Source organism: Pogonomyrmex barbatus, unplaced genomic scaffold (assembly GCF_055798465.1).
Source record: "Pogonomyrmex barbatus isolate J1 unplaced genomic scaffold, ASM5579846v1 scaffold4, whole genome shotgun sequence".
In the NCBI taxonomy this organism is placed as follows: domain Eukaryota; kingdom Metazoa; phylum Arthropoda; class Insecta; order Hymenoptera; family Formicidae; genus Pogonomyrmex; species Pogonomyrmex barbatus.
Genome location: NW_028297138.1, coordinates 12,341,399 through 12,368,260, shown reverse-complemented (window position 1 = coordinate 12,368,260; position 26,862 = coordinate 12,341,399). Strand labels below are relative to the sequence as shown.

The 26,862-nt window shown below is 40.7% G+C and overlaps 2 protein-coding genes across 6 annotated transcripts in view; one reads left to right on the top strand and one right to left on the bottom strand.

The window, feature by feature from the left end:
* LOC105428487 (band 7 protein AGAP004871) overlaps positions 1 to 26,862 on the bottom strand; it is a 186,866-nt gene that overhangs the window by 43,422 nt on the left and 116,582 nt on the right. The window lies entirely within an intron of this gene.
* LOC105428486 (LHFPL tetraspan subfamily member 6 protein) lies at positions 1,056 to 22,378 on the top strand. Of its 4 annotated transcripts, none has more exons than XM_011640835.2 (5): positions 1,056 to 2,647; positions 6,624 to 6,742; positions 11,138 to 11,313; positions 12,046 to 12,141; positions 14,055 to 22,378. In XM_011640835.2, the coding sequence occupies exons 1-5, from the start codon at positions 2,558 to 2,560 to the stop codon at positions 14,189 to 14,191; spliced, it is 618 nt and encodes a 205-aa protein (XP_011639137.1). In that variant the 5' UTR covers positions 1,056 to 2,557; the 3' UTR covers positions 14,192 to 22,378. The 4 variants fall into 4 exon arrangements, with proteins under 4 accessions (XP_011639137.1, XP_088936900.1, XP_088936901.1 ...); XM_089080774.1 differs by lacking the exon at positions 14,055 to 22,378 and adding an exon at positions 13,218 to 14,048 and having other exon boundaries at positions 12,043 to 12,141; XM_011640834.2 differs by having other exon boundaries at positions 1,057 to 2,647; positions 12,043 to 12,141.

Here is a 26,862-nt window from a genome sequence, read left to right as displayed (position 1 = left end):
ATTCGTTCATTTTCGTGCGTTGTGTAATTGTTCCATGCAATTTAATAGAATTTATGATAAATTATGGCACGTATACAGGCACGTTTCATCAAAATCACCGACTCCTTTGTAATCAATTTTTTATTATATTTTTTTCCAATGAAAATAAAAGTTATTGATGATCTTAATATTTTTATTAAAAAGACATCGATTCTAAATTAATTAAAAACCTGTCGAAAAAGGTTTCTAATGGTTTCCGAATATTTTGTACAATAAGTCAAAATAATTAAAGGGTTGATGTTGTATTAATCAATATGTCGCGATGTTATCGACGAGTAATAGTATTAGTATATATGCGCGGCATAAACCCTCAATTATTTTGGCCTAACCATGACAACCAAAGCAAACCCCTTCCATCCTGAATTGATACAACAGGAACTCCGTTAAAGTCTGTCCGTCAACGTATCGATCGATGCGCGTCAATACGCGTTGTAAAATGAAAAAGAGAGAAAGCAACACAAGAATGATTAATGACAAGATGTAATAGCAATGGGAGAGATCAATGAGATTTTCCACAATTGTCGCCAACGAAAAACTCTTACGAAAAACAGGCGATGAGATGACATTTCCTAACTGCGGCCTTACTTCGGATTTCATCGACGTTATATCTATCAACGTCGGAAACTTCAAACATTAATGGACGATTAACGGATCGCGGCGGGGACGGAAGGGGGGAGGGGGTGTTATTCGATCTTCCATTACACGCAAAGATACCCGCGAATAATGCGATTCGTACACGTGTTACATTGCGCACGCACACGTCCGCACGCGACGTGTAACGCGACGTGTATTCGCGGTCACCGTCCTCCGCGCGTGCACGGCGTGTGCTCGCCAGATGTCCGAGATCGGGATGCTGGTGCGTCGCCGGGCGCCCTCGGTTCTCCCACACGCTGGTGCGGTCGCGGTGCGGCGCGGCGCGGCGCGGCACAAACAGGCGCGGGCGGGTAGGAGCGAGAAGAGAGGAGGAGGAGGAAGAGGAGGAGGAGGAAGAGGAGGAGGAGGAGGAACGCCGCCGAGTGTGGAGAACGGAACCGTTCAGTCGCAGCCACGAAGCGGCGCCGTGCGCGACGGCGACGACGAACGACGACGACGACGACGGCGGCGACGACAACGGCGGACAACGTTCGCGCACGCTATACACTCCTCTCGTCGTCGGTCGTCTCCGTTTGCGATGAGGAAAGGTCATCGAGCTCCGGGCTGAAAATTAAATTTCAACCGAATCACATCGTCACTGGCCTGGACGATCGCTTCTCAACCGTGTGATCTTCCGCAATTCTCTTCTCGAGATCTCCTCCGCGTTGCGGAAAAGTGGCGTGAGAGTGGCAGCGTCTGGTCCTGGTTGAGTGGTCTCGGATAATACGAATACTTCACTTATCGGGAACGTGGTGAAGAGCGAGCACCGCAGCGTGAGTAGCGAAGCCACGACGGTGGTCGGATCTATAATTAACAGCGGAGAACGCGTCTGGCAATGGAGCGAGGTACCATACCAGGTCTGCAAGAACTTGAGTCTGGGAATGGACTCTCGGTGAAAAACGAACTCTCGAATTAACAAACGGACGGAAGAGAGAGTGCCGAAGAATGCGGCTCATAGATCACGGATTTTTTCTATCGGACGTTCATTGATGTCGCATCTGGATCGGCCAGTGATCGATAGCAACTTCGAAAAGCGACTTTTGAAGTGCCCGCTGAAAGAGGATCGTACTAACAAACGGCGTTAGTAAGTTTCTGCTGAATAATGAACTTCTTGAATTTCGACGATAGAGTTGTGCGGGTTGAAACCAAATGGATCGGAAACTTCAAGCGGTGGGTGAACTGTGCGATCATTTGGAAGGATAACTTTCCTATTGGTTTTATCATGCGTAGAGAGATCGTGTCCTCGTTTCATCGTCACTTGGCATAAATTTTCCGACGCGGGGAAGACGTCAGAGAGCGGGAATCGAAATTAACCGCGTGACTCATTTCGGAGAAGTGATATTCTGAGCGACACCTCGGTCACGTTTTACGAGCGGGATAATTCCTCGCGGAAGCTGAATTAACGGCTTCGCGTGTGGTTTTTCTTGCCGGCGGCGACCACGGAAAACGTTCGCGAAGAACGACCCGGTGAGTTAAGGGGAAATGATCAAAGTACTAGGATGTTCGAGGCCGAGGGAGAACGCGTCGCCAGGCACATTCTGATTCGCGATCGGGAGGAAGTCGATCGATCCCGGAATTAACGCTACGCGAGTGTCAAACGAGCCGCGACAGGCTCATCAATACCCTAAATAAATGTCACTTGCACAATCGATCGGTAGTACCTTTTGCCAGCCATGACGTAAAGAGAGGGCGATTTAACAGCGAGAGCCAACGTTGTCGAGAGCGGCTGTCGGGATCGACTGTCAACGATCGCACCCGTCCGTGCAGGTGCATCAAAGTTCGTGATTCTGACACCGCTTAGAGGGATGGTCCCTACGGCTATGCACGAATGGGGAATGAACCGGGGTGCGTGAGGGAGAGAGGCGAACGCTTCTAAACCGATGAGATGACAGTGCTGTGCGTGCTGTGGGCTACTCTGTCCACCGTGGCCTCGATCCTGGCGTGCTCCGGCTTTTACCTGCCTTATTGGATTCAGGTGAGGCGATCGCATTATGCTTTCTTAATTACGTTGCGCCGCATGATGAAACCACCGGGATTCATCTTTCGAAATCTTATCCTTTAAGTTCAAAGTAAGTTTTAAAAGATTATATAGCAATTAGATAATTATGACGGGCTCTCGAGGGAATTATGAAATAGACGTTCTACAAAAGCACGAGAGCTGTGTTCTTTCCGCTTCTTATTTTTCTTGGATACGCGCAAATCGCTAAATATATTTCCTTTATAATTTCTCTCTCTCTCTCTCTCTCTCTCTCTCTCTCTCTCTCTCGCTATTTATCTACCTATCTATCTGTCTCTCCCTGTCGCAATATACCACATGGCGCTCCGATGTTTGATGATCATTAACGAGCGACATTAATAGGGCGATAAAGCAGCACATCGATAAATATGCCTCGTCCAATCGGATACGATAAAATAGCGTTATTGCCGGTCACAACTGAATCAGTTTTGAATTATCCTCCTCGCGATGATATATAGGTCGATATACGATATACAGCGCATCGAATGACTGGCAAACAAGTACAGAACGACCGGTAACCTTTTAACTGATGACTCGTAACTTTTGGAATTATGCTTATCGGGCGGAAGTTTGCCATACCGATATTACCTCGTTCCATCGATGTAAAATCGTACAACATCGCTTTTCGCTTTCTCGCAACTTTGCCGAGGGGGTCATTCCGGATTTCATACGATCAGAGTTCGCGCGTCTTCAGGACTTCCATCTATGTAAGCATATCTCCGAGTACTATGAGAACTTCGCATCTTCGCGAATATGATGACGACGTGAAGATATGAAGAAAGTCGTTCTCTCGCCCCGTCGCTTATCGTCGAAGGACCTCGTATCGACGATTTTGACGACTACGACAATTTCTCTGGCATGATCGTAATACGATTTAAGAGACGCCGCGATAAAACCGACGAAATTTGCGTGCTCTCCTGCTAAAGTACCGATGTTGATAATTTTGTGAGACTTAAACGACGTGTCGAGAACATTTCGCGATTCAATAAGACGTGCCAAATTTATAGACCGATGAACGATCATATCGATATTGGAACATTCACGTTGAAATTATAATTCACGAGAGAAGGGAATTTGTATATTTTTCGTATATTTTTTGCACGTCGCTAATTACTCGTGTGCTTTTTACGGGTATTCAAGCGGCAATCCATTTATCACTCTCCGGAGCCATTCATCGGGAGATCAGACGGCTAAAACTCGCAAACTCGAATTTCAAGACTTGCCGAGGTCGAGTTACGAGCCATGAGAACGGAGCAACGATTCCTCTCCAACGGCCGTTTCCATTAATTCTTGATTCCTGCCCGCGTAGTTAAGTGTAATCCGATTATACGTATATCGATGTGTTTCTCAATAAATTAGCTGAGAATCGGGAATGCGAGCGAGCCTTCGTCAGATTAAAGGATATTTGTTTTAAAGCGCCTTCGCAATTGCGGGCTTTAACATTGAGATAAGATTGCAACATAATTCGCGAGTAACGTTACGAGACTCTTTACGTTTCATTTTCATATGCCCGTTCGTGCACGAAATGTAAAATGGGAGTCGTAGAGTTTATAACAAAGAAGCGAAACACAGATGGGAAGAGTGGTGAGAAAAGAGCAACTTGAAAATAAGAAAAGCAAAGAAGCTGGAGAAGTAAGATGTGGAAGGAGAGTGGCAGAGAAAACGTGAGAAATCGAACGAGCTCGACATCGTCGTCCGACAAGATGGATCGTAGAGAGGCGATAATCGGATTCTTCGTTCTAAACCATGATCGAACCAACGAAACTGAGACATTAGTTCTATAGCAATCTTAATACATGGATATTTATTACACGTATTGTAACGGAAAGGAAAAAATTGGAAAGGAAAAAAAATTAATCGAAGAAAAATTATAGACTGTGATAAAAAATGTGACAGGAAAAATTCCAAGTTCTTATATTTTCTTATCAATTTATAATTCAATATTATAATAACGATAGTATTAACAAAGATGTAAATTTATCAAGGTTTATGTTGATAATTATATAACGATTATATAACGGGAAAGCAATGAGATTTCAGCGTATTGTAATTCAGACAATTGAATGACTTCAATTGTCTAACTGCAATTCGGCATTGTCAACAAATGCGACGAAGTCTCGGTTGTGACGCGAGGGAAAATTTCGGCTCTTGAAACTTGTCTCGAGACGTTCGTTACGCGTACAAGATTCTTGAACGAGACAAGAACGCTCTGGGTAGCAACAACTTGGTAGAGGGAAGTTGATGAGGCGAATATCATCGGCTAGGGTAACTTTGTACTTCGTGTGACTATTACTTGCTTCTACCTGGCCTGGCCGATGTTGTCGCAGATTCAAGGTAGTTTGCAAACAAAGTCGGGGCCAAATTGTTCATATTCTATTCGTCACATCGCAAACGAAGTCGCCGCTCTCGAAAGATGGGGTCCCGCTTTTCAGTTACATGGTCAGGAAAACCTGCAACTTTTTCCGCGCTCCGCGGAATCTATTTTGCATTTTCTCTGGATGGCCAACTTTGTACACAGACTTCGATAAACCGTTTTAGATTTGCGGACGGTGAACGAAGTTAAAGTTACAATTCGCTTTTCCGGGATCTTGTTACCGTTGATCATGGATATTTCGTTTCTGAGAGCTCGTTTGTACTGTTTAGAATTAATGACGTATCGATTCGCGGTATAGCGAATCACCGGAGGAATCTAGAGTTGTAATGGGAACCTCGTTGCAAGAGGAATCCTGTTATCCTGTTTCATCAGTTTAATTAACGAATGATGCTCCTCTTTAGAACCAATTATTTTCTCTATGCGATTATTATCTCTTTCTTTTCTTAGGATTTATACGCGTGCAAATTCATAAACGTGTACAAATTAAGCTCATATTTTATAACTTTATGGTTTACAAAGAAATATTATTAATAAATTTTCATATAAAAACATTATTTTACGTTATATAATTTTTGTAATATATTATCTATGCGTATCTATGTATGTGTGTAATGCGATCATTTGCAGAGTCTGGTTTAATTATTACCAATATATTTTGGAATTCATTTCATTATATATATTACATTGAAAAAAATAAATATTTAAAAATAGAATTATTCTATTTCCAATAAAAATATACTATTGTAATTCTCTCTTTATATTAATTATTATCAAATATATTTCCTATATTTTAAAAATGTATTAATTTATTATGGATAGCTATAAAACAAGAAAAAAGGACTCATTTGTAAGAACGTGCAATTTTACGTTTAGTCGGAGACTTTTATTACGGTTTGTTAATGGAAACAAACGCGAAAAAAAAAAAGCGTGCTCGAAGGAAACGGCATTTGGCAAACAACAAGCGAGCTTATTACGACCACCTTCTCTGCCAGACGGTCGCGCTATATTTTTTTCATATTAAGAGAGGCAATCAAAAGCATTCAAACAGGACGGCGAGACATTTTCCGTTTCTTTGGCACTGTATAAAATTCGTTGGAAAAGGAAGAAAATTTCCCTTGCTGTGCCATCGCCTTCGCATATAAATGAATAGAATGGATAAGTTTCTTGCTCCGGATGTTCTCTTGCTGTTGCATGTTCGCGCGACGCGATGAATCTTCGAATCAACGGTTCAAATGACGCCAAATTGACATCAACGTCTCCATCTCACACTTATTCAAATATTCTTCTTCTCAATTACCTATAATTACCTTCCATTTTAGAAACAACTCAGAGAAGTTACATTAAAAAGGGGGATGAAATTAAGTTTGCAAATTCCTTTAATATTTATGAGCTCTACTGTATTTTCATTAACTTTTTTATCAGGCCATAAATTTAAATTCGCTCTCTCTAGATTTCGCCGAGGTTAGTGAGCGCTTCGGCGCTCTATACACTTTCATTATAGAAATCTAACGCTGAAAGCGCAGCGCAGCGTAACCGCCGTGTTTTCTTCCGTATTTCCAGGGGCGACTGCTGGGAAAGGCGGACGCGTACTTCAGTTCCTTTCGGCGTTGCAACTACCCGCGAATCAGAGCGCCCAACGCCACACCCGAGATAGTTTACGAGTGCGCGAGGTACTCCAGGTACGTATTCTTGTATCGCTGTATTCCCGTATCGAAAGCGAGCGAGGACACGTAAACACGTGCCTTTGATTACGAAAGAGTGGAAGGAGTTTAAAGATTACGGGTCTGAATTCCGAAGAACGATCGTTTCGTGATCTATTCAAGTCATTCGAGTCATTACAGGCGAAAGGTAAACGACTTCGTCATTGGATATCGAACATTTCTTATCGAACTTATCGTGGTTTAACTACTTCGTAAATTTCATCTCAAGATCAATCATCAAGATTACAGATTAAAATTAAAAGTAAAATTTATATTTATATTTAAAAGAAATTTTTATATGCGATGTCTTTTATAAATAATTAACACGATCTAATTAACACGATCAAATTGAATGCTTGTTGGAAATGAACATGCATCATAAATTATGTGGAATTTGAATTATACAAGGCACGCTACGCGCGTGGTGAAAAAAAAATTCGCATGCATTTACGACCCGATCACGAGAGGGGATAATATTTGAAGTTTTGACGACGGACGGGTTAATTTGAGTTCAGGAAACGCGAATCCGAATAATTTCAACCGGGTTCAAGTGGCCTGTATAACTCGTGAAATAATTCCGCGCGGAATGTTACGTGTGTGCGGATGTTACGATCGCGCGAGAAAACGGGACATATCGTGCGGTAAAAACTTTCTTCTTGAACTACGTCGGTTCTGCCGCGCGCGGCCGTAAAAATCGCATCGCAAAAGTCGCCTACGGCATTTGAAACTGAAGCACTGTTATTAACAAAGAGAATTATAAAGAGCCGGGGGTGAAACAAGAGAAATGAATGCGGCACGTTTCCCTTTTTGCGAACAAAACAGAGCGTATCATAAATTCACATCAAAAAATGATCATTTTTTTTATTTTATTTAAATCAAGAAAACGTTTTTGTCTATTAATATAGAAATTTATTCAAGATATATCCTCTTAATTTTTTTGAGTATACAATTGAATATGAAATATGATGAAATTAAGCATCATCAATCATTTAACATATTTTTAGATTTATTATAATGATAAACGACAGTAGCTTCAAACACTGTACTGTGTGATTAAAAATATATGTAAGTAAATTACACGCGCAACGCGCATTAAAGATGCGTTATAAAATAAATTTTCACGAATTAAGTATACAAATGGAGACAAATTTTCGCGATATTAATAATTTTATAATACTATCAATATCAATACAGCAAATTAATCGGTGCGCGTTTGTTTGCGTTATAGCACTGGTGATAATCACAATAATGGACGTAACAATAATTGCGATAACAGCGTTCAAACGCGTGATTAATTGGATTCGTTTCGAGCGCAAAGGTGTTTGCAAAACGTACGGTTTTTTTTTTTTCCATCAAATATCGAATTATTCCGTCCGCGACTAAACGATCGAAATCTCCGTATTCGGTTCGTAGGATCGGCAGAAGCGTTGAAAACAGAAATTGGGCTTCATTCCACGTCCGAATTACAGTTTCCCCCGCCCGTTATTGACCACGGCGTGCGCCAGAGAGGATTCGCAGTCGAAAATACACGCAAGGTTTTACGCGGTAAAAGTGACGCAACGATCCGTGACAAATTATGAGGAAGTTTCGCCTTTTTTTCTCTCTCTTTTTTTTTTTCCTCGTAGCCTCGTTAATCGATTTAACACTCGCACTCGCGCATCGTTGACGGAGTCGCACGCGCAATCTGCAATCTGTGTTTCGCAGAACGGCCACGGAGATTGTGTAATTCATCTCGAGTAGTTAATTCAACGTCGCTCGAATCGATGAAAGAGAGAGTTTTGCATGCCCGTTATCTTTCGCGAATGCGCGCGATGAGAATTACGGAGACTTTACGTCATGCATGAATTGTGAACGGACGGTATAATCGGTTTAGCTGCACATGCATACACCGATGACGTCAGCCACAGAATTGCATGGAGATTGTTCTTACTTCACGAGCGCACGTACAATGACGGAAGAGATAAAAAAATAAAGTCGACACGCGTGCACCGCTATTATGTATTTTTCAAAACGCTCGTCAACAGACTGGACTTTATTCTCCTCTCTCAACTGTGTTTTTACTCCGGTATCAATTTTAATTTAAATAGATTTTGACGTTAATATCGCGTCAATTAACGTAAGTGACTATTATCATAATGTAGCTGAAACGAGATTATGGTATTGCCGTAATATTTTTACCTCCGGAAAGTTTCTCTGTAAAAAAGCGTGCATTTCTCATCGAGAGAATATGTGTGTGGCAAACACAAGCGCCGATAATGAGTCATCCGCAGATTTAATTCCGCTTATACTCCTTTCAACGAGATCTCACTACGGAAAAGGATATATAAAAATGTGTATCTCGCATATGCACCTCTGATTTAATTTCCGCAAATTCGTATGTAGGTCGATCTCAATACCATATCCGAGCGAAGCCGCTTCGCGTTTTCACTCCTTTTTCATCACGATGCATGCTCGGCCGGGTAAAGGTTTCACCAACTCGTCGAATTTCGTTTGTCATTCATTTAGATATAGCCGATATACCGATGTAAACCTTTAAAAGGAATTTAATCTTAGCGATAGAATCTGCCGAGTGTGGTAGCGAATCGTTGCATTTTGCGCCGATTGCCGCGTATTAATAATCATTTTTGTACGTTCGCAGCGTCGCGATGCGGATTACACCGAGTCCGCATTAAATTTTAATATTTTCGAAAATGTACCACGCGAGCAATTTCTCGATTGCCCGAATGCGCTCGATAGCATAATCGCACGCATACGAAACGCGTTTTTGTAATTCCATTCTCTTTCTCTAATTCAAACGGTATATCCACAATAAGTGCCAATGGTTGATCCGTTCTCTCTTCGCAAATCGGGGATGATTCGATTATTCCGATAAACGCTACCTTTCGAATGGTGGAATCAAAATTTGAAAATTTATCGATAACAATGCGCTTCGTGGTAAACTTTATAAAATAATTTGTTAAACCGTTCAAAGAGATAACGTTTGTATTATTACACCGTTAAAGATTTTCTTTCACCGCTGTCACGGTTTTATTATAATGACATTTCGATATATGCGTATAAAATATGTCGGAAAAGTGATAATTCAAAGTTAGCTGACACAGAAAAGCCACGCGAGTTAGCGGGCGTAAAGGCCGTCCAAAATAAATAGTAGGTCGAGAGGGAATAGTTACAAAAATGTACGAAAACCAAGGGACGTTTAACTTCCCCGCGCTCTCGCTACGATTGATAATCTATTTTTTTTTTCACGTAACAAAAGAACGAACAATATACGATATTTTACGTCAGAATGTGCGAAAAATATTGTGTTTGGTCGTGGTTAACGGATCAAAACTTCGGGAAGCTAAAAACAGATAATACGATATTTTACGCGACGATATCTCTTGCGAATAATATTTGCATAGACCGAAAAATATTCCACATAGTTACCTTCCGTTTGCATCCATATCCTGCCGTATCACCCTTTCGTTTTTCGGCATCGATAATTTCAGAGAGAGCCGATTCTTTATTTGGAATATATCCGATGTTATATTTTTTGAATTGCAATGGGAACACAAAGTTCGTTTGCATCCAACGTAATTGTCTGTGAACGTTGCTTTATTATTATATTTTCCGTCGGTGAATTGCGGGATATTTTCCGCGTTTGAGAGATTCAAGTCGCGGCCCTGATACAAAGATCTCAGCTGAGAAATCGCATTACATGCAAATTTCATGGCATAATGCTATTAAATTATTAATTTCCGCGTCTGCTCGAAATAGCAGAAAATTTCGCAAAGCTATAATCTAATTATAATTTAACGTAATTTAACTTAACTTTGTTTAATTTCGCCGTGAAAATTGTAATCGTACATCGAAATGCAATAGCCAAATGATTTCACGTTTCAGTTAGTTCCTGTAATATTATTACATCACAGGATGTAATTATATTAAAATATATTTGCTCCCCGATTTTGCTTGAGGCATTGGTTCGATAAATCCGCGCTAATTTCGTTGTATAAACTGCGCACGTTGTTATTGATTAATGTAGAAAGATAAATATATAAATGTAAAACGCACAAATAATATATTTTGTCAAATGTTGTCTCACAACGAATGCGTCATATATCGATTAGAGCTTCGATGTCACTTGCAAATCGTCCCATTAGGAATTGATAAATAAAATGTCATTTTGCAATCAATAACCGTGTAAATGTGGTGTGTAACAACAAAATACGAAAATATATATCTCAGAAAATATATATATATATATATATATATATATATATGAAATATCGCAACAAGTATCGACAGAATTTTTAACTTTAAATTCAAGTGACACGGAATAGGAATTTTTATCGGTTTATCGAGCGAATCTCTTATCATTAACTTTTCTTGCAGTTTTTGGGACATACCGAGTGCCTGGTGGCAGGCGAGTACCGTCACGATGGGAATTGGCGTCGCAATCGCGGTGATCGGCGCCCTGACGCTTCTGGCAGCAGCGTCGTCGTTCCTTCCGCACATTCTTAGGACACCCAAACACACCAGGATCCTTGGCTCCTTGCAATTGCTCGCTGGTGAGTGTATCATAAATATACCTTTCGCAATTTGTAACAAAATTTAGCGATATGTCAATATGTCGTTACCATCCAATGTGCCGTTACTAACATACGCGAGAGAAAAATATTCTCTGCATATCGTCGAATTAAGCAAAATGGGCGTCGAGCCCTCTTTATCGAGCGGAGGAGAAAAAGCGATGTACCTTCAAAACGACAGCCCGTCCGCTCGTCAAACTGACGCGAAAGCAACGGAGCCACGAGAGACTCGCATTTTGCAGCGAAATAATGAACTGCCAAATAAAATAGATATCATAACGACGTCATTCTTCTTCCAGCATCGACGTATTCCATTTACGCATTTCCAGTCAGTCCGTTGTTCTCGATTTGTTCCTTCTTCTCCTTCTTCTCCTTCGAGGGTCGCTTTCGAAAAATGACAGAGTCGCAGACTCTGCGCGACATGATCGATGCGCGGAAAAATTGGGAATGTCGTAATACTGATTTCTCGAGAGAAAATATATTTGACACAATGCTGAAATCACGAAATTTATGTGTTAACGTCTCTTTCCCACAATTCCCTTTCGAGAGAGGGAGGAAAATTTTGCGAGCCAAATGTTTTTCATCTTCGTGATATTTTCAAGGAGAACTTAATCTCCCCACGACATTATCTACTACGGATAATAATGAACACAAACGAGACCGATCGATGCGGTTTAAAATTGATAGCCCACTTTGATTTGCTTGTTACAGCAGCGATGATATGCGGCGGTCTGGTCATGTATCCGATAGGCTGGGATAATCGGGAAGTACGCGAATCCTGTGGGAAGGGGGCCAACGTTTACAATCTCGGTGAGTACTCATCGAAACATCGTCCTCGAAACATCGTTTCCGAGTTCTGTAAGAACGCGATGCGGACGATAGCCGCGGGATACGAGTCGAGTGGAATAGTGCCGGAATTTAAATTCCGACGGAATGCGGCGCGCGAGTTATCGATTTAATTTGATAACTAACTAATTAACGGATCCGACGGACTCGCACGCGCGCGAGGAGAGTTGCTCGCGCTTTAGTCGCTCGTTTTCCAGTTTAACGACGTCTTCAGCGAGAAATTGCCGTTCCGGAGCCGAGCGACGGCAGCGCGGTAAAATCTGCGGACGTATGTCTGTACGTGATTACTCTTAAGAATATAACTATCATCGACTACTACGACGACGACGGTGACGACGACGACGACGACGACGACGACGACGACGATGGACTTGGGGTAGAACTTTCTGCATTTTCGCAGGCGAGTTCCAAGAGTGTTTTATCGAGCACTCAACGATCTACAGCCATCCGCCGAGACTTTACACAAACCAGTCGAGACTTATGGCCCTTATAACTTCGTGGGGCACGCAAATCCACGTCTCGCTGGCCTCGAACGTAGTTCCTGATTTCCTCGTAATTTCCCAACGCGGCACGTAACGATCCGATTCGACATCGACGATCCGGCGATTTACCCTTTCAATACCCAGGGGATGATTGTTAGTGATTCGCCGTGATTGCGAACGCATACGTTGTATCCCGCACGCGGATAAATCTCGCGCATCTCTCGGATAAATTTGCAATTCCGGTAGATTAGCCGCACGATCGAATTCCGGAGAAAATATTCGTCTGAATCTATCGTCAACTATCTATCGCGTCAAATAGAGATCGTCGAGTAAGAAAAATTTGAAATGTTTAATAATTCCAAATATAACAGCGGGAGTTTATCGACAAGTCTAGACATTTTTGTATGATAATGAGTCGTGAGAAAACCACGTCGATAAGATTAACCGCGACAATTTCGAGAGATTTTGTATGCGTTTATTTTTCATGTCGACGAAAGATTTTAGAACATTATCAAATATTCAGCTGAAACATATAATCCATCGCTATTCGCGTTATAGAGGTGTCAAACAATCCCAGGTGGATGCTACAGGAATAGATCGAGTTGATAGATCAAATCGACGTCATAGCGATGACGAGCGGATCGCGTATTTCAATAAAGCGTTCGCCGTTAGTTAAGCGATATCTCTTGTGAATTGAAAATTAAACCTGTTTATAAATTCTGATAGAAGCGCAAAAGCTCGAATTATTTAAAGTTCCAACTGAATCGTTATTCCCGATTGCCGCACAATCGCAATTAACATTCTATTATTTTAGTGCTAAATTAGATTTGTAACTAATTCCATTTGTATCAGTGACGATATTGATTACATATTTATTTCATGCACGTTTATAATATTGTTATTTCCGTTTGAATAAAATGACGGTCGTAATCGCTTCTCTATCTCTATTTCTGACTATTCTTATCGCGACAATAGTAAGATAAATTGTTATATTTGAAACGAGTAGAGCCAATAATCTGATATTTAAAACTGGCGACAATAATGTCGCAGTTATATCCTTTTTTTTTTATCGCTTAGTTGTTGCGTCGTTAAGAAGTAATCTTTTAGCTAATTGCAATTTCTCGAACAGCTCTTAGTGATAATCCCCTTCATTCCGTGGAACGCGTATCGCAGGACAAATCCCCCCCATCTCGATTTATTAGCCCACTCGGTACGCTGATTAAGCCATTACAGGCGACGATTATATTCAACCTCGGAACGACGATTAGGCCAACCGAGCTATTCCCGAGGGGGAATTCTCGTGGGTAACTGCGAACCGCCCGCCATCGGCGGGATTTCGCCAAGGGGGATCATCGTCGAGTCGAGTCGATGACGGACGGATGCCATCTGTTTCAGGGAAGTGCTCGGTGTCCTGGTCGAGTCACTTGCTGGTCGGCTCGGTGGCGTTGCTGATGCTGTGCTTCGGCCTGAGCTTCTGCGCGGCACGGCACAAGCCCGACGCGAATCCGCACACGGACCCCCTGCGCATTTGACAATCGAGGTATTCCCAGTCGATACACGCCTACGCCTCGCCGAAGACGACCACGCTCTCCATCGTCACGGTCTGTTGATCGCGCGCGCCTGTTGCGTGCGCGTATCCCGCGTATCGTGAGTGGTTCTACGCGGCGCGAAGAGAGACGTACGTACACGCGTCATCACGCCGACGCGTATCGGCGCGAATTCCGCACATTCGCGGAATCTCGCGCGCGTCCCGCGCACACGCGAGTCGCGCTCTCGCTCGCGCACACGTGCATTTTTCCGGCTGGGCGCGAGCGCAAGTCTTTTTCATGACGATTTAACACACGCGCGAATGCGCCCCCTCCCCCCCCCCCCGCGTGCGCGAGTAGACCCATGATCGCTCGCATCGGCGAGATGTGTGTTTTATAAATGAACCGATGTGTCGCGATCGACGCAGCATCGACAAAATGGATTAATGATCGAAGCGATATTAACGGGGTAGGTACGGGGTTTGACAGCTCGAAAGGATTGTTAATCTTCGATTCGTCCAGTCGTATGACGATCGTAGCGTATCGTAAACTAAACGGATATGCGCCCCGTCTCTTGGACAGCGAGATTCGTGAAGTTTGAAATGTCCACGGTATAATCTCCGGACCAATACAGCTGATATTTCTCTGCGAACAATAATCCGCGAGATTTTCAGAATCACGTTCCAAGGGATCCTCGGAAGATTGATTAAACTTTTGACAAGTTAACGCGTACCCTACCGCCCTTCTCGCTCTTCGCGAAGCAAATTCTGCGTCTCTGTACATAACGCGCGACCTGCATATGTACGTATGTATATACATGCTATAGTGAATCCTATAGTCCTGTCTCGTGGCAGACGTTTCGAGAGAGAGAGAGAGAGAGAGAGAGAGAGAGAGAGAGAGAGAGCCGCGCCACGGTATTTCCAATTCCGTGCCGTAGTAAGCCCCTGGCTGGGAGCGACGAAGCAATTGGCAATTCGCCTCGACGGGACTTTCAGCACTTTCAATTCGCACGGGGAGCACTCGCTCGCCGGGCGAATACACACGGTGACTGGAAAGGAGCCTCCGACGGACACTCCACTTCTCCTCTCTCTCTCTCTCTCTCTCTCTCTCTCTCTCTCTCTCTCTCTCTCTCTCTCTCTCTCTCTCTCTCTCTCTCTCTCTCTCTCTTCTCTCTCTCTCTCTCTTTTCGAGAGAATCCGCATTCAGATGCGCCGTAACGATCACGATATCCGAGGCGAGCTGCTGCACGCTTCTCTCGAGGACCGGGAATCACTGTGTTTCCCACGGCCCGAAAGCCTTTCGGATATATCGATCGCGAAGGCGTACAGAACGTTTCGGCTCTCCAGAGATTTGCACGTTCCTCTTATTTATCCTCGTCTCTCGAATACTCCCCTCAAGATGCTATTTCCTTCGTCGGAGTGATGCGTTGGCTCAACCGTGAGTGTCGGTTTAGCGTTTCTCTTAAAATTTATTTGGATCTACGATTTCAGATTTTTTTTCTTTGGAATGGATTATTCTTCGTACTTCGTACTAGATTTCATTCCGCTCTTACGAAATCTTTTCTCTAACAATTTTTTAAGAAATAATAGAATAATATTGTCATATATAAAAGATTCGTCGGGAAAACTTTATCAAACAGCGAGTGATTATTGCTGTCCATATTGAACGGCGGGAACGTTGAGAAACTTGGCTTTAAGTCGGAAAAGCAAGCGGAGAATTTAAGCGGGTGGCGAAATCCGCGTAATTAAAAGATAAAAGGATCAGAGAGAGAGAAGGGGTCAGAGTTCCGGGATAGCTGCGGGTAGTAGTTTATTTGTATCGCGGTTCCTATCTAAACTGTCCGCAGGTCTTCCACTTGGTTCTCTTTTCCAAACGGAGAAATCCAAAATCGAGTCGGCTAATTGAATAATAATTGAATGAATAAAGAGAAATATTTCCTAATTTAATATTTCCTAATTTAATAATCTCGTTTAAACTTTCGATGATAATTCAGTCAGTTACAGTCAGCACGTTGCAACGTGTATGAGAACAATGTGTGTGAGGGAGCCCATCATCCATTTTATTCTTCGTCACGTTTAAAATTTCCGAGCGATTAATGTCTCCGAGCGAGTAATGTAGCTTTTGTTAGGCAAAAAGGCCTGCAATTTGACCGCGGAATCCCGCCGGCGCTGTGCGCGTTCTCGCGAATATCGAGGCGCCCTACGGTACGGCTCCCAAGGTAAAAAAATAGCCTGTGGTTGTACCTGCGTGATATAAAAAAACGTAATATTCGGGACGCGTATGTAAGCAAGGTGTGTATGTGTTGGCCCTGGTGAAATTCGCAATTGCGGGCGCGGTTGAATTTCACGTGCTGACGGAACGGCGCGCACAAACGATGGCCGCGCCGTTATTCGGTGAAGGCACTGCTATTGGCCGGATAAAAATCCAAGCTGAACAAACACGCCGGAGCACGCTCCGCTCGCGCGGGTTCTCCACGCACCGCTTACTTCTTGCATCGGATTAATCGGGGCTTTTTTTCGGGCCGCGTTTGCACTCGCGCACACCCACGCACAGATTCTCGTATTGTGACGCGCACGAAATAAACGGACCTGCCGTGGTTTCCTCCACTGTCGCGCGCGTCTGATAAAAATCGTTTCATCGTGAATAAAAGAAGAACCCGCGCGATGATACGGTTACCGGTACTTTCCCTCCTTCCCTTTCTCCCTCCGTTGGCACGTTCGAAATATTCTGACCATGGAAATCGTCGGGAATTCCGAAAATATTCTCGGTTACCCGTTATTGACGTGAAACGAAGTCATGCCGGCGCGCATCGGCGCACCTGGCTTTCCCGATTGCGAACCGCGGCGAAGGTGTCATAAAACTACCGAAAGCTTTTTGCGTTATCTACTTTGCGTACTTCAATCTGGATTTAGTACTTGTTGACACTCGCATCACATAGCGTTACTGAAATCCGATTTTCTGATGAACGCATTCCGCTGCAGAGAGAGAGAGAGAGAGAGAGAGAGAGAGAGAGAGAGAGAGAGAGAAAGCGAGAGAGAGAGAGAAAGAGAATGCACTTTCGAACTAGAAAATTTCAATTTAGATATAAATTGTACATTGCTAATTACACGAATATATATGTACATATATATATATATACATATATATATATATATATATATGATTAAGAGCTGGTTTAATTAGTCCCGCTTGAAACTTTCCTTCTGGCACTCAACGACATGCGTCGTATCCTCATTTTCCAACAAGACTTTCAGCAACTTCCGCATCTCAAACCTCTAACTCGATTCACTCGTTAACTCGTGATTCGCTCACAGTACTACTAGATCCACTACACCGTGTTCTTCTCTCGAGTTGCAACTTTAGGCTTCCACCCCGAGAAGTAGAATCCCCCGACTGGGACTTAACGGGAGGGAGAGAGAGAGAGAGAGAGAGAGAGAGAGAGAGAGAGAGAGAGAGACAGAGAAAAAAAAAGACGGTGAGAAGGAAAGAAGTCGCTAGTTCCGGATCTATCGATCGATGGGTCGGTTTGCTCGCTCGTAGAACGGACGTTCCGTTCGTTCCCTCGAGAAACTTTCGCGGTAAAACCTCTCCCGTTCGCGTGCGCGTTCCTCCAGCATCCCGTCCCTCATTCGTTCCGTTCCTTTTCCTCATTCGTCGTCCCGTACCCCCTCTCACCTCCCATCACCTCGTCTCTTCTCCCTTACGCGCTTCCACAACGCCGCTTTCCCCGATTCCACTTTGCCTCTTATCGACTTCCGCCCTTCCTTCCTAAACCTAAGGACTCGGCCCTGGCCATTTCTCTCGCGACCGGCCGACACCACCAACCGCCGAAGGTGGGGAAAAGAGATAGCCGGAAAAGCGAGTTCGTTCTCGTAACTAATTGAGCTATCGGTTCGCCAGGGAAAGAGATACGAGTGCTCGTGGCGAGGGAGTCGATTCGGGAGCACGAGGAATGTCTCGGTGAGCTAACCGTTGTTACCCTTTCTCCCCCCCCCCCTCCCTTCCCTCGTAGTCCTTATGTGTTTTCGCTCGCTCGACTCCACTTATCGCGCGGCTGGGTAGAGCCATTTCGCCGTCTCCATAAACGTACCGCTTCTGCAACCAGTTACTCGGTTGCTTGGCTGTCCTTAGGGAGGCCATAAGAGCCGCGAGTAAATTCCTACGCCGGTTTATTCTCTCTCCGCTCCTCTGCTTAATCTTAATTTCGCCCGTGACCGTTTCCACCCTCTACAATTCGGTTTCTCGAGCAAGAAGTGAGGACAACGATGGACTACATTTCACTTAAGATATTAGCAAGAACTTTATGTTCAATATACATTTTATTCGGTTTTTACGGTTGGCAGAAGTACGGACGATAACGAGGAAATGTACTCAATTCTTTTTCCCCCTTTTCATTTTTGAGCTTTGGATATTGTGTATTTACAATGTAGATAAAAATAACACATATATTTTTTCTAGAACCATATTGAAAGCTTGAAAAATTTCTTTGAATCGCTAATTATTTAAAACAAATATCAATGGAAAATATAAAAAAATATTTCAAATAAAATATTTATAACTTTAACATATGTCATAATTCATTTAGATTATTTAAAATATCATGTTTTTTTTTATATATATAACAAATATCTTCACTACTAATTTTAATATTGTTCTAAGAGCATAAAAATTAAAAAGATTATAAATCAGATCGTGCATACTTGTTTGTTACAAAGCTATTATATTTCTTTCATGATATACCGTAGTACAAAACAACATTAAAGGCAAATATGACTATAAATAATTTCTATCCGTAATGATAATATGGTTATTAAAATACTAAAATGAAAATATTTTTGAGGTATCAAAAGCTGCAGATAGAACATGCATGCAGCGAGATAAATAAATGCGCTGACAGTAGTATAATTTTATCTGGAACTGCATGCACCGTACATGAGCATGGTAATGTGACCGTCGTATCAATTCGTATCAATTTTCCAATAAAATTTATCTTTAATAAAATAACACAGTGTGTTTTATTATAAAATATAATTCCGGATAGAGAAAAAGAGAGGAAATTGCGGAAGAAAGTTAAGATCTGATTAATACGACTACACGTAGTTCGCACGACAATATACCTGGAAATGTCAATTTCTGTGGAGAAGAAACTTCGATAACTTAAACGATTTCGATGTCCTTGCTGTTCTCAAAGTTTCCGTTATAAGATCCGTGGTCACGAATCAACAGTTTAGAACAGATTAGTCGAAGCAATCTAAACGTCTTTTATCGTAATGATTATAGTTTTCTGCGATTCGTTTTTGTGTAGTTAATCCTTAAAAAAACCTTTCTACGTTATAAATTGAATCGAAAGATGTTTAAAGAACATTAAACTACGATACTAATTTTGAGACATATATTGCTTTCGATGAGACATCTTTCAACGCAAAATAATATACAATAATATTTGTTATAAAATATATTTATTTACATTGCAAAATTCAAAGAATGCTCGAAACGGCATGAAATAAAAGAATCTATATCTTTATTTTATTCTGCGTTTCCGTTTCTATTTTAATCAATTCTATATTCTATTTGTCTCCTGTGACTTTTGGCATCCTATCAGAAAGGTTTGATCTATTTTTTTATTCACTACATGATGAAGTATATATACAAAACCGAATTTATGCAGTAAATAAGTGACAAAAGGACGCCAATAAGTAGAATCCATCAGAAAAAAAATCATAAAAAGCCTCTAAAAAAAATTGCCAAGATTGCAAATATGTTTGTTTTCTCAAAAGTCTCTCAAAACTTGTTAGACTTTCAGAAAAAGCTAAAAGTTATGTATAATATTATCACATTCTGTGGATTATTTTGAAAGGATTAGTTTTGAAGAAAATTTTTGAATTCCTATGCGACCGAATACTCGTAAAAATATATTCCTATTATTTCCTTTACTTCGAATTGTTTTAGAATATCGTACGTTATTTGATCAACTATACGTTTGATTGCTAATCCTATTCTTCATTATGCCACCGCTGATCCGCAGGATGGTCACAGTTTGGTCGCAAGATCGAAAGAGCTAATTTGTCTTTGTGAAGAGCCACGCATCCTTTGATTAGTTTCTGCCTGTGATCGAACAGCGTAAAGCTTTTCCGCTAATTTGACACTTTCGATGCGCGATCCAATAATGAGGGATACTGTTGATAGTGTTTCCCGAGCAATGGACGATCAATATGAGACTGTGATTAATCCTATCGAATTGCCAGCGGCGGTTCCGTAAAACGATTATCATTGTCGGCAATAAGGCATCAATTAATCAATCGGTCTTTATTCGCTGTATTCGTTTATTCATTTCCCTCGCAACATCCGAGAAGGTAATTGTCAGATATTTGATGCTGCATTACGACGTATAATTTCGACAAAAGTTCAAAAGCGCTGAAAAATATGAGGTATCGGACGTGTCGGAGAGCCATTGAACGAGAGGAAAATATCCGAGAATAGAGATTTCTCAAGGGTGGTTTTTCTCTCTGTTCCCCCCCTCCCCCCCTCTCCGTCTACTAAATCTGCTGAGTGATGATCGATATATCCGGGCGACGTGTACATGAAATCGACGGTTATGCAAATTACGACTAGCGTAATTTATCGTGCTTCCCAAATGTTGTTGTATGTACATTTTTCATTCTCGACCGTTCTCTCTCTCTCTCTCTCTCTCTCTCTCTCTCTCTCTCTCTCTCTCTCTCCCCCTCTCTCCCTCCCTCCCCCCCTCTCTCTCTCTACCGAGGAATCAGTGTACTGAATACTAACTACATAGACGACATATTACCATCACGACTTCGTATCAGAGAAATTAAGGACCACGTTATAATCCGGTTACATAATCCATGCAATGCAAGAAAAAAATGCGGATGTAAATACAAATTTCCGAGGAGACCATCACCGGTACCCATTTATCGTTTTGTACAAAATATACGTACATTAGTGAGTAAGCGTTATAGTAGTAGCGCCGAAATGTTTTACAATATTCACAGAGAAGCACGTTGCACAAAATAATAAATGATATGCCGATGTTGTCGTGCACTCGCTCGATTAGCCGAGAGTTTTGCAGACAAAGAGATTGAATATGCATATATGTGTGGGCGATATAAATTTTCCATTTAGAATAATAAACGTCATGTTGACTTTAAGTTCAATATCACACAATAATGGAACACGTAATGCTCATGTACCAAACGTATACATCTTTGTTCCGATATTCCATAATACCTATTAATTTCCTATACAGGTCCATCATTGTTTTGTACAACGTGCTTCGCATTGCGGGCTCCTGTTGTATCGTCACAATCAATGCGTTCCAGTGTCACAATGGCTAAGATAGTCGTTTCCTTAACGTATATTAAACGCGCGTTTGTTAGCTGGAACGTAATAACGTAATATTTCGCTAATAGCGGTATGTTAAGGCGAACAATGCCAAAAGAGGATCTTGACGGCTTAAAAAATGCATTTCAAGGGTACATTGAACTATGTAAAATCCATTTTTTATTATCTTCAACTCTAATTTTTTTCTTTAGAATAAGAAGAAGGATTTATCTATATTAAAGTTTCCAGAATATATAATTTTTCTAGAAAGACGAGGAGGAACATTCAGGAGAAAATTCTAGGATTTATTGTATTTCAGTATATTCCTTAATTATTTTTAATTTTTAATTAGTAAGTAGTTTGCATGCAACTTTTGTAATATGTCGCAAACGCACAAAGTTCATTTGTTTGAGAACAAATATTAACTGGAACCTCGTCGATTGCAACTGCAGTATCTATAATATATAAAATATTTGGAGATCTACAATCTCTGTGTGTACGTGTATGTGTGCGTGTGTACATACGCATGGAATACAAAGAAACGCGATGAACGTACGTTTAGAATTCGAAAAAAAGTGTAATAAATGGTATTTGATATGCCACCCTAAATACAATTAACGAGGTCATCCAAAAGTTTTCATTTTCGTAACTAACTGCGAAAGCTAATGTTACTCACGGTGCGACATGTAATTTATAATATAAGATACTATAGAACTGATCCTCTCGTACTGTAATGATCCATGATCGATTTTCTTGTGTAAACGACAACTGTGTACATACCATTACATGTATTCATCTGATGTAAATGTTACGTATATTAATATATTTTATAATAAAAAGGAAATAAACAAAAATAAATCATCGTTAAATTTCCCGCTGATTATTTCCTTCACATGTTACTTATATACCGCATAATTATATTACGCGTTATATAATTATATTTCATAAAAACAAATAAAATTGCGTTTTCTTTACATATTATACACATATATATATATATATATATATATGTATATTTTTATATTTTATGGCATAATTTTAAGTTCTCTTTTTCTCTGATTCAATTTAGAATATTAACACACGAACTTGAATCTTTATCTTAACATTTGTTAATTATCGTTTCACCGCATCCCTTTTACCGCAACGTGTGTCTTCATGAACCACAATTATCGCGTCCAATTATCGCGTGCATAGCGACCTAATTGCGGAATTACGTAGTCTTCGCCGCTCGCATCATCTTCCCTCGAGTAAGGGTGGATAAGATCAGAGAGGATTTATGGGAAAGATCGCTTTCGAGGGCAAATGCTCTTACGCGGCATGAAGTAGTTTCCTATAAGCGGACTAGTGTAACAGAGAAGAGAGGAAGTGGAAGAGAATAATGACATTGGGGAAGAGAGGAATGCGGTAACGCGGGGAATCGACGACACGATAAAAAACAGATGATGAGATAAGCGAGGATGGAGGAGGCTCTGCGTTGAATGAATTGGATCGATACCGATCGCGGAGAGAGAAAACGCACTTCTGCCTCGTTAGCTTTATATAATATTTGATACAAAGGGATTTACGAATTATTGTAAGAATAAACGGTTTATGACGGTGACTAACCTTGCGACTAACCTGAAGCGAGGAGACGCGAGCAATAAAATGTGCGAGAAAGAGAGCGCGTTATTTTTCTAAATGCATGCTGCTCGACTGCAACGAAGAAATCGTTTAACGAGAGCGCGTTACGAGGAACGACGATGATAAAAGTACGGATAATGAGGAGTAATTTCCACGTCGAATGGGTTTATAGCGAAAAGAGATGTGATAAAACCTCTCGGAAGTTCCCGATAGCGGGATCTTTAGCTCAAAACTCTCAACTTACAAAGAACCGCGAGGAAATAGAGAGTTTGAAAGAAAGTTACACGAAAGATATTCGAAATAATTCTTTTTCGCGTATGCCATCTTATATTTGGTCTCATGAATACCTTAATACCTAATACCATAAAATACATCACTTCCGGTTATATTTAGGGCTTGTATATAATACGTTTGTATATAATACGTTACAATTATTAAAAAAAAAGTCGGAAAATATTAAAATAAACAGTCTAACACTTGACAATTTTACATTTAACATACAGATAGGATTAAATAATAAGTACTGAATATTAATTGTGTAATTAATAAAAAAATAATTTGTTATTTAAATTTAATTAAATTTAATACCGAATGCTAATTCTGGATTTAAATTTAATATGATGCTTATATTTATGCATTGTGCAAATTACATCAATTATAAAGCCATATCGGGGTTAGTAATTATCTTTATTTATCAGGCTATAAACAAGGTAAAAGGATAAATGGAATGCGCTTGATCAATTTCAAGCATTGCGATGAAACTTGATGCGTGCATCAGGTTACCGATAGCTAAAATACGAATATCTCTTTATGCAAAGTATGCATTTATTCGCTTCTGAATGCTGAAGATTACATCATCCCTAATTCTAACTCCATCATGAGCTTGGTATCAAATCATGGATACGGAGTATAATTAGATCATCTCTAATGCATGAGAAGCAGTATGGAAAATTGTGTAAAATTAAACTATAACATTACATAATAAATACGCAACGTGTAAATAACGTGTAAAAAGAGCAAAACATAAATGCGCCACAGTGAGCACGTATACATTTCATAAAAACAAAAATGAATAAAATATAATTCAAGTTTAATGAATTGACATAAATGTAAGCGAAAAATGATGTAATTCCATCCGACATTGATTTGTGACATTTTGTACAATTTTTAAGGATTCAAAATTAAATTAACAATTCGAGGCACATATATGGCACCTAAGTAAATAATAGTCACGATGTATGAGTATCTAAATACGATGTCGATGACGACATGTGATACGTTCCGGATGTGTCTGAAGTTGATGTAAACTCTAGCGTTACAGCACTCGTGGCGCCGAATGTACATATAATATGATTCCCAATTCGGAAGAAAACCGAGCTACTCACTGAAAGTTAGTGCGCGATAATAGAAGAAGACTTCTCGCGGTTGTAAACCGGCGTCGGAGGAGTTGGAGGTAAGGTAATCCGTGACTACGGCAAGATCCCGGCGGTTCGTGTTCTGAACTCCTCAGCAAGAACACTAACGCTTATTAGAGTTTGCTCGTTAGAACAATCGCGGAGGGCATACGGCAGAATTAGCCGGCGTGCCATTTGGTGATAGCTGCACGCTTCTTGAGCAAATTGTAATTAACGATGGAAAACTGTCATTCACGCGAATACTGTCACTAATTAGATCGTCATAACATCATTTCATGTCATGTTGATTTATAGCTTGATGAATATTAGCGTTTCGAATATTCTCGCAACCTCGAACGCTTCTCTTCGAATCTTTTTCGCTTGGAAAAAAAAAAAAAAAAAAAAAAAAAAGAAAAAAAAATTAACATTTCCAATCTAGGTATACTCGTAAACGACATTGTGTGTTGAAAAATGATACCTGCAGCTTGCGCGACGGAAATAACGAAGAATCTCAAACGAAGGCAAGAATCTATGCTTTGGTAAACCAGATTCGTTGCGAACCTGATTGCATTCTAAATGTCTCGGCACGCGGGTCAACCTCTTCAACGTTTCCCGTTCGTCTCGAGCGCTCGATAAACTCCATTTAGGAGACGAGCGCAAAGGCGTGCCTTGGAGAAGTAATGCAAAGCATCAGAGCCGTCGCGTCGGGGGGCGCAAAGTCCTGATAATGCAAAGCGGAATAAGGCAGTCTGTCTGTCGGGCTCGCGAGCCGAGATACCGCATCGCTAAGAGAGGAGGATTGGAAACTGAAATCTACGTGCGAAGTAGCACTTGTCGCTGCGTTCTCTCGCCCTACGATCGAAGGTCCTTCCCCTCCACACTCCCCTTAGGCTTTTCTCGCTCGCACTATCGCGGCACCGAATCCCCGCAGTCTGCAACGAGAAACCGCGAGAAATCGCGGTGCGCGTATCGAATTACTTTAAGGAAGGTAAAACCTGAGAAACTAGACTACTCTCGAATTTTATGGCCTCGGATTTCGCCATGCTTAGCTTCCTTACCGTACTCTCCCAACCGGGATGGGGGATATTGTAATCACTTAAAGCTCCCGTTTTTCTCCTCGCTACTAGCCATATTGAATTATAATATCAAGTGAATTATTATATGAATCTTTTTCTCATACTATACGTTGGAATTAAATTTTTTTCCATGTTGATCCCTTTTTCTAATATAGATTAATGTTATTGAAATGTACTCTGAAAACTCTCGTTTTTATTACCCAGCATTAGTAAGTTTATGCATAATTTAACCTGTACGGTTATTCATAATAATAATAGATGAACTAAAAAGAGAGATATATTTTAATAATCGATAAATCGCGTGTTACGAAATTATAAATGCAAAAAATGAATTTATTCCGATGTATATTTGCGAGTATAAAAAGTTTTATATAATATCTCGCATCATAATGGAATATTTTATATATAGTCTTTTACGCATACATGATACGCTCTATCATGAAGATTGCACAAAGGATAAAGGGTGTGCAATGATATATTTTGATCAAATAATTGCGAGTAGCAGCGAATTTTCAATTATATATATATGGAATGTAAAATGCATTGCAAATGATACTGTAGATAAATTATAAATAAAATCGTTAATATTTATATAAGGTTAATATTTATATGGGAATGAGGTAATACAATTACAATTAAAAAATTCGCCACAATTATTTGATCAAAATATATCATTGCACACCCTTTATCCTTTGTGCAATCTTCATGATAGAGCGTATCATGTATGCGTAAAAGACTATATACATTGCAGTTATGAAGCCACTACGGTTATCTTGCCCCTGTCAACTTGCGCGGAACGGCTTAATGTAACGGCGTGGCTTCTAGTTTGTAAGTTATGAATTCCTTCAGTAAACTGATATGCAAAATACGTATTCTATAGCTGAGGCTTCTCAAACAAAATACCGCTTATTTTCCAGAATATACATCTGAATCCACAAATATTCGTTTCTGAAAAAAAAAAAAAAAAAAAAAAATCTTGCCAGCCAAATGGAATATTTAAAATTAAATTCCATTTCGTTTTAAATGATTCAGTGCGTTTAATGCATTCGGACCGAAACACAACCTTGAATTAATGATATTCAATCATATACAATCAACTACTTAAAAAAATATCAAGGAGTTTATTAAGTTTCAAATGTGAAAATTCATGTGATATTCACTATGTGATATTCACTATTTCAATATCCAATGTGTGTGTGTGTGTGTGTTTTTTTTTTAAATCTCAAATTTTTTTAAATTTCAAATCTCACAT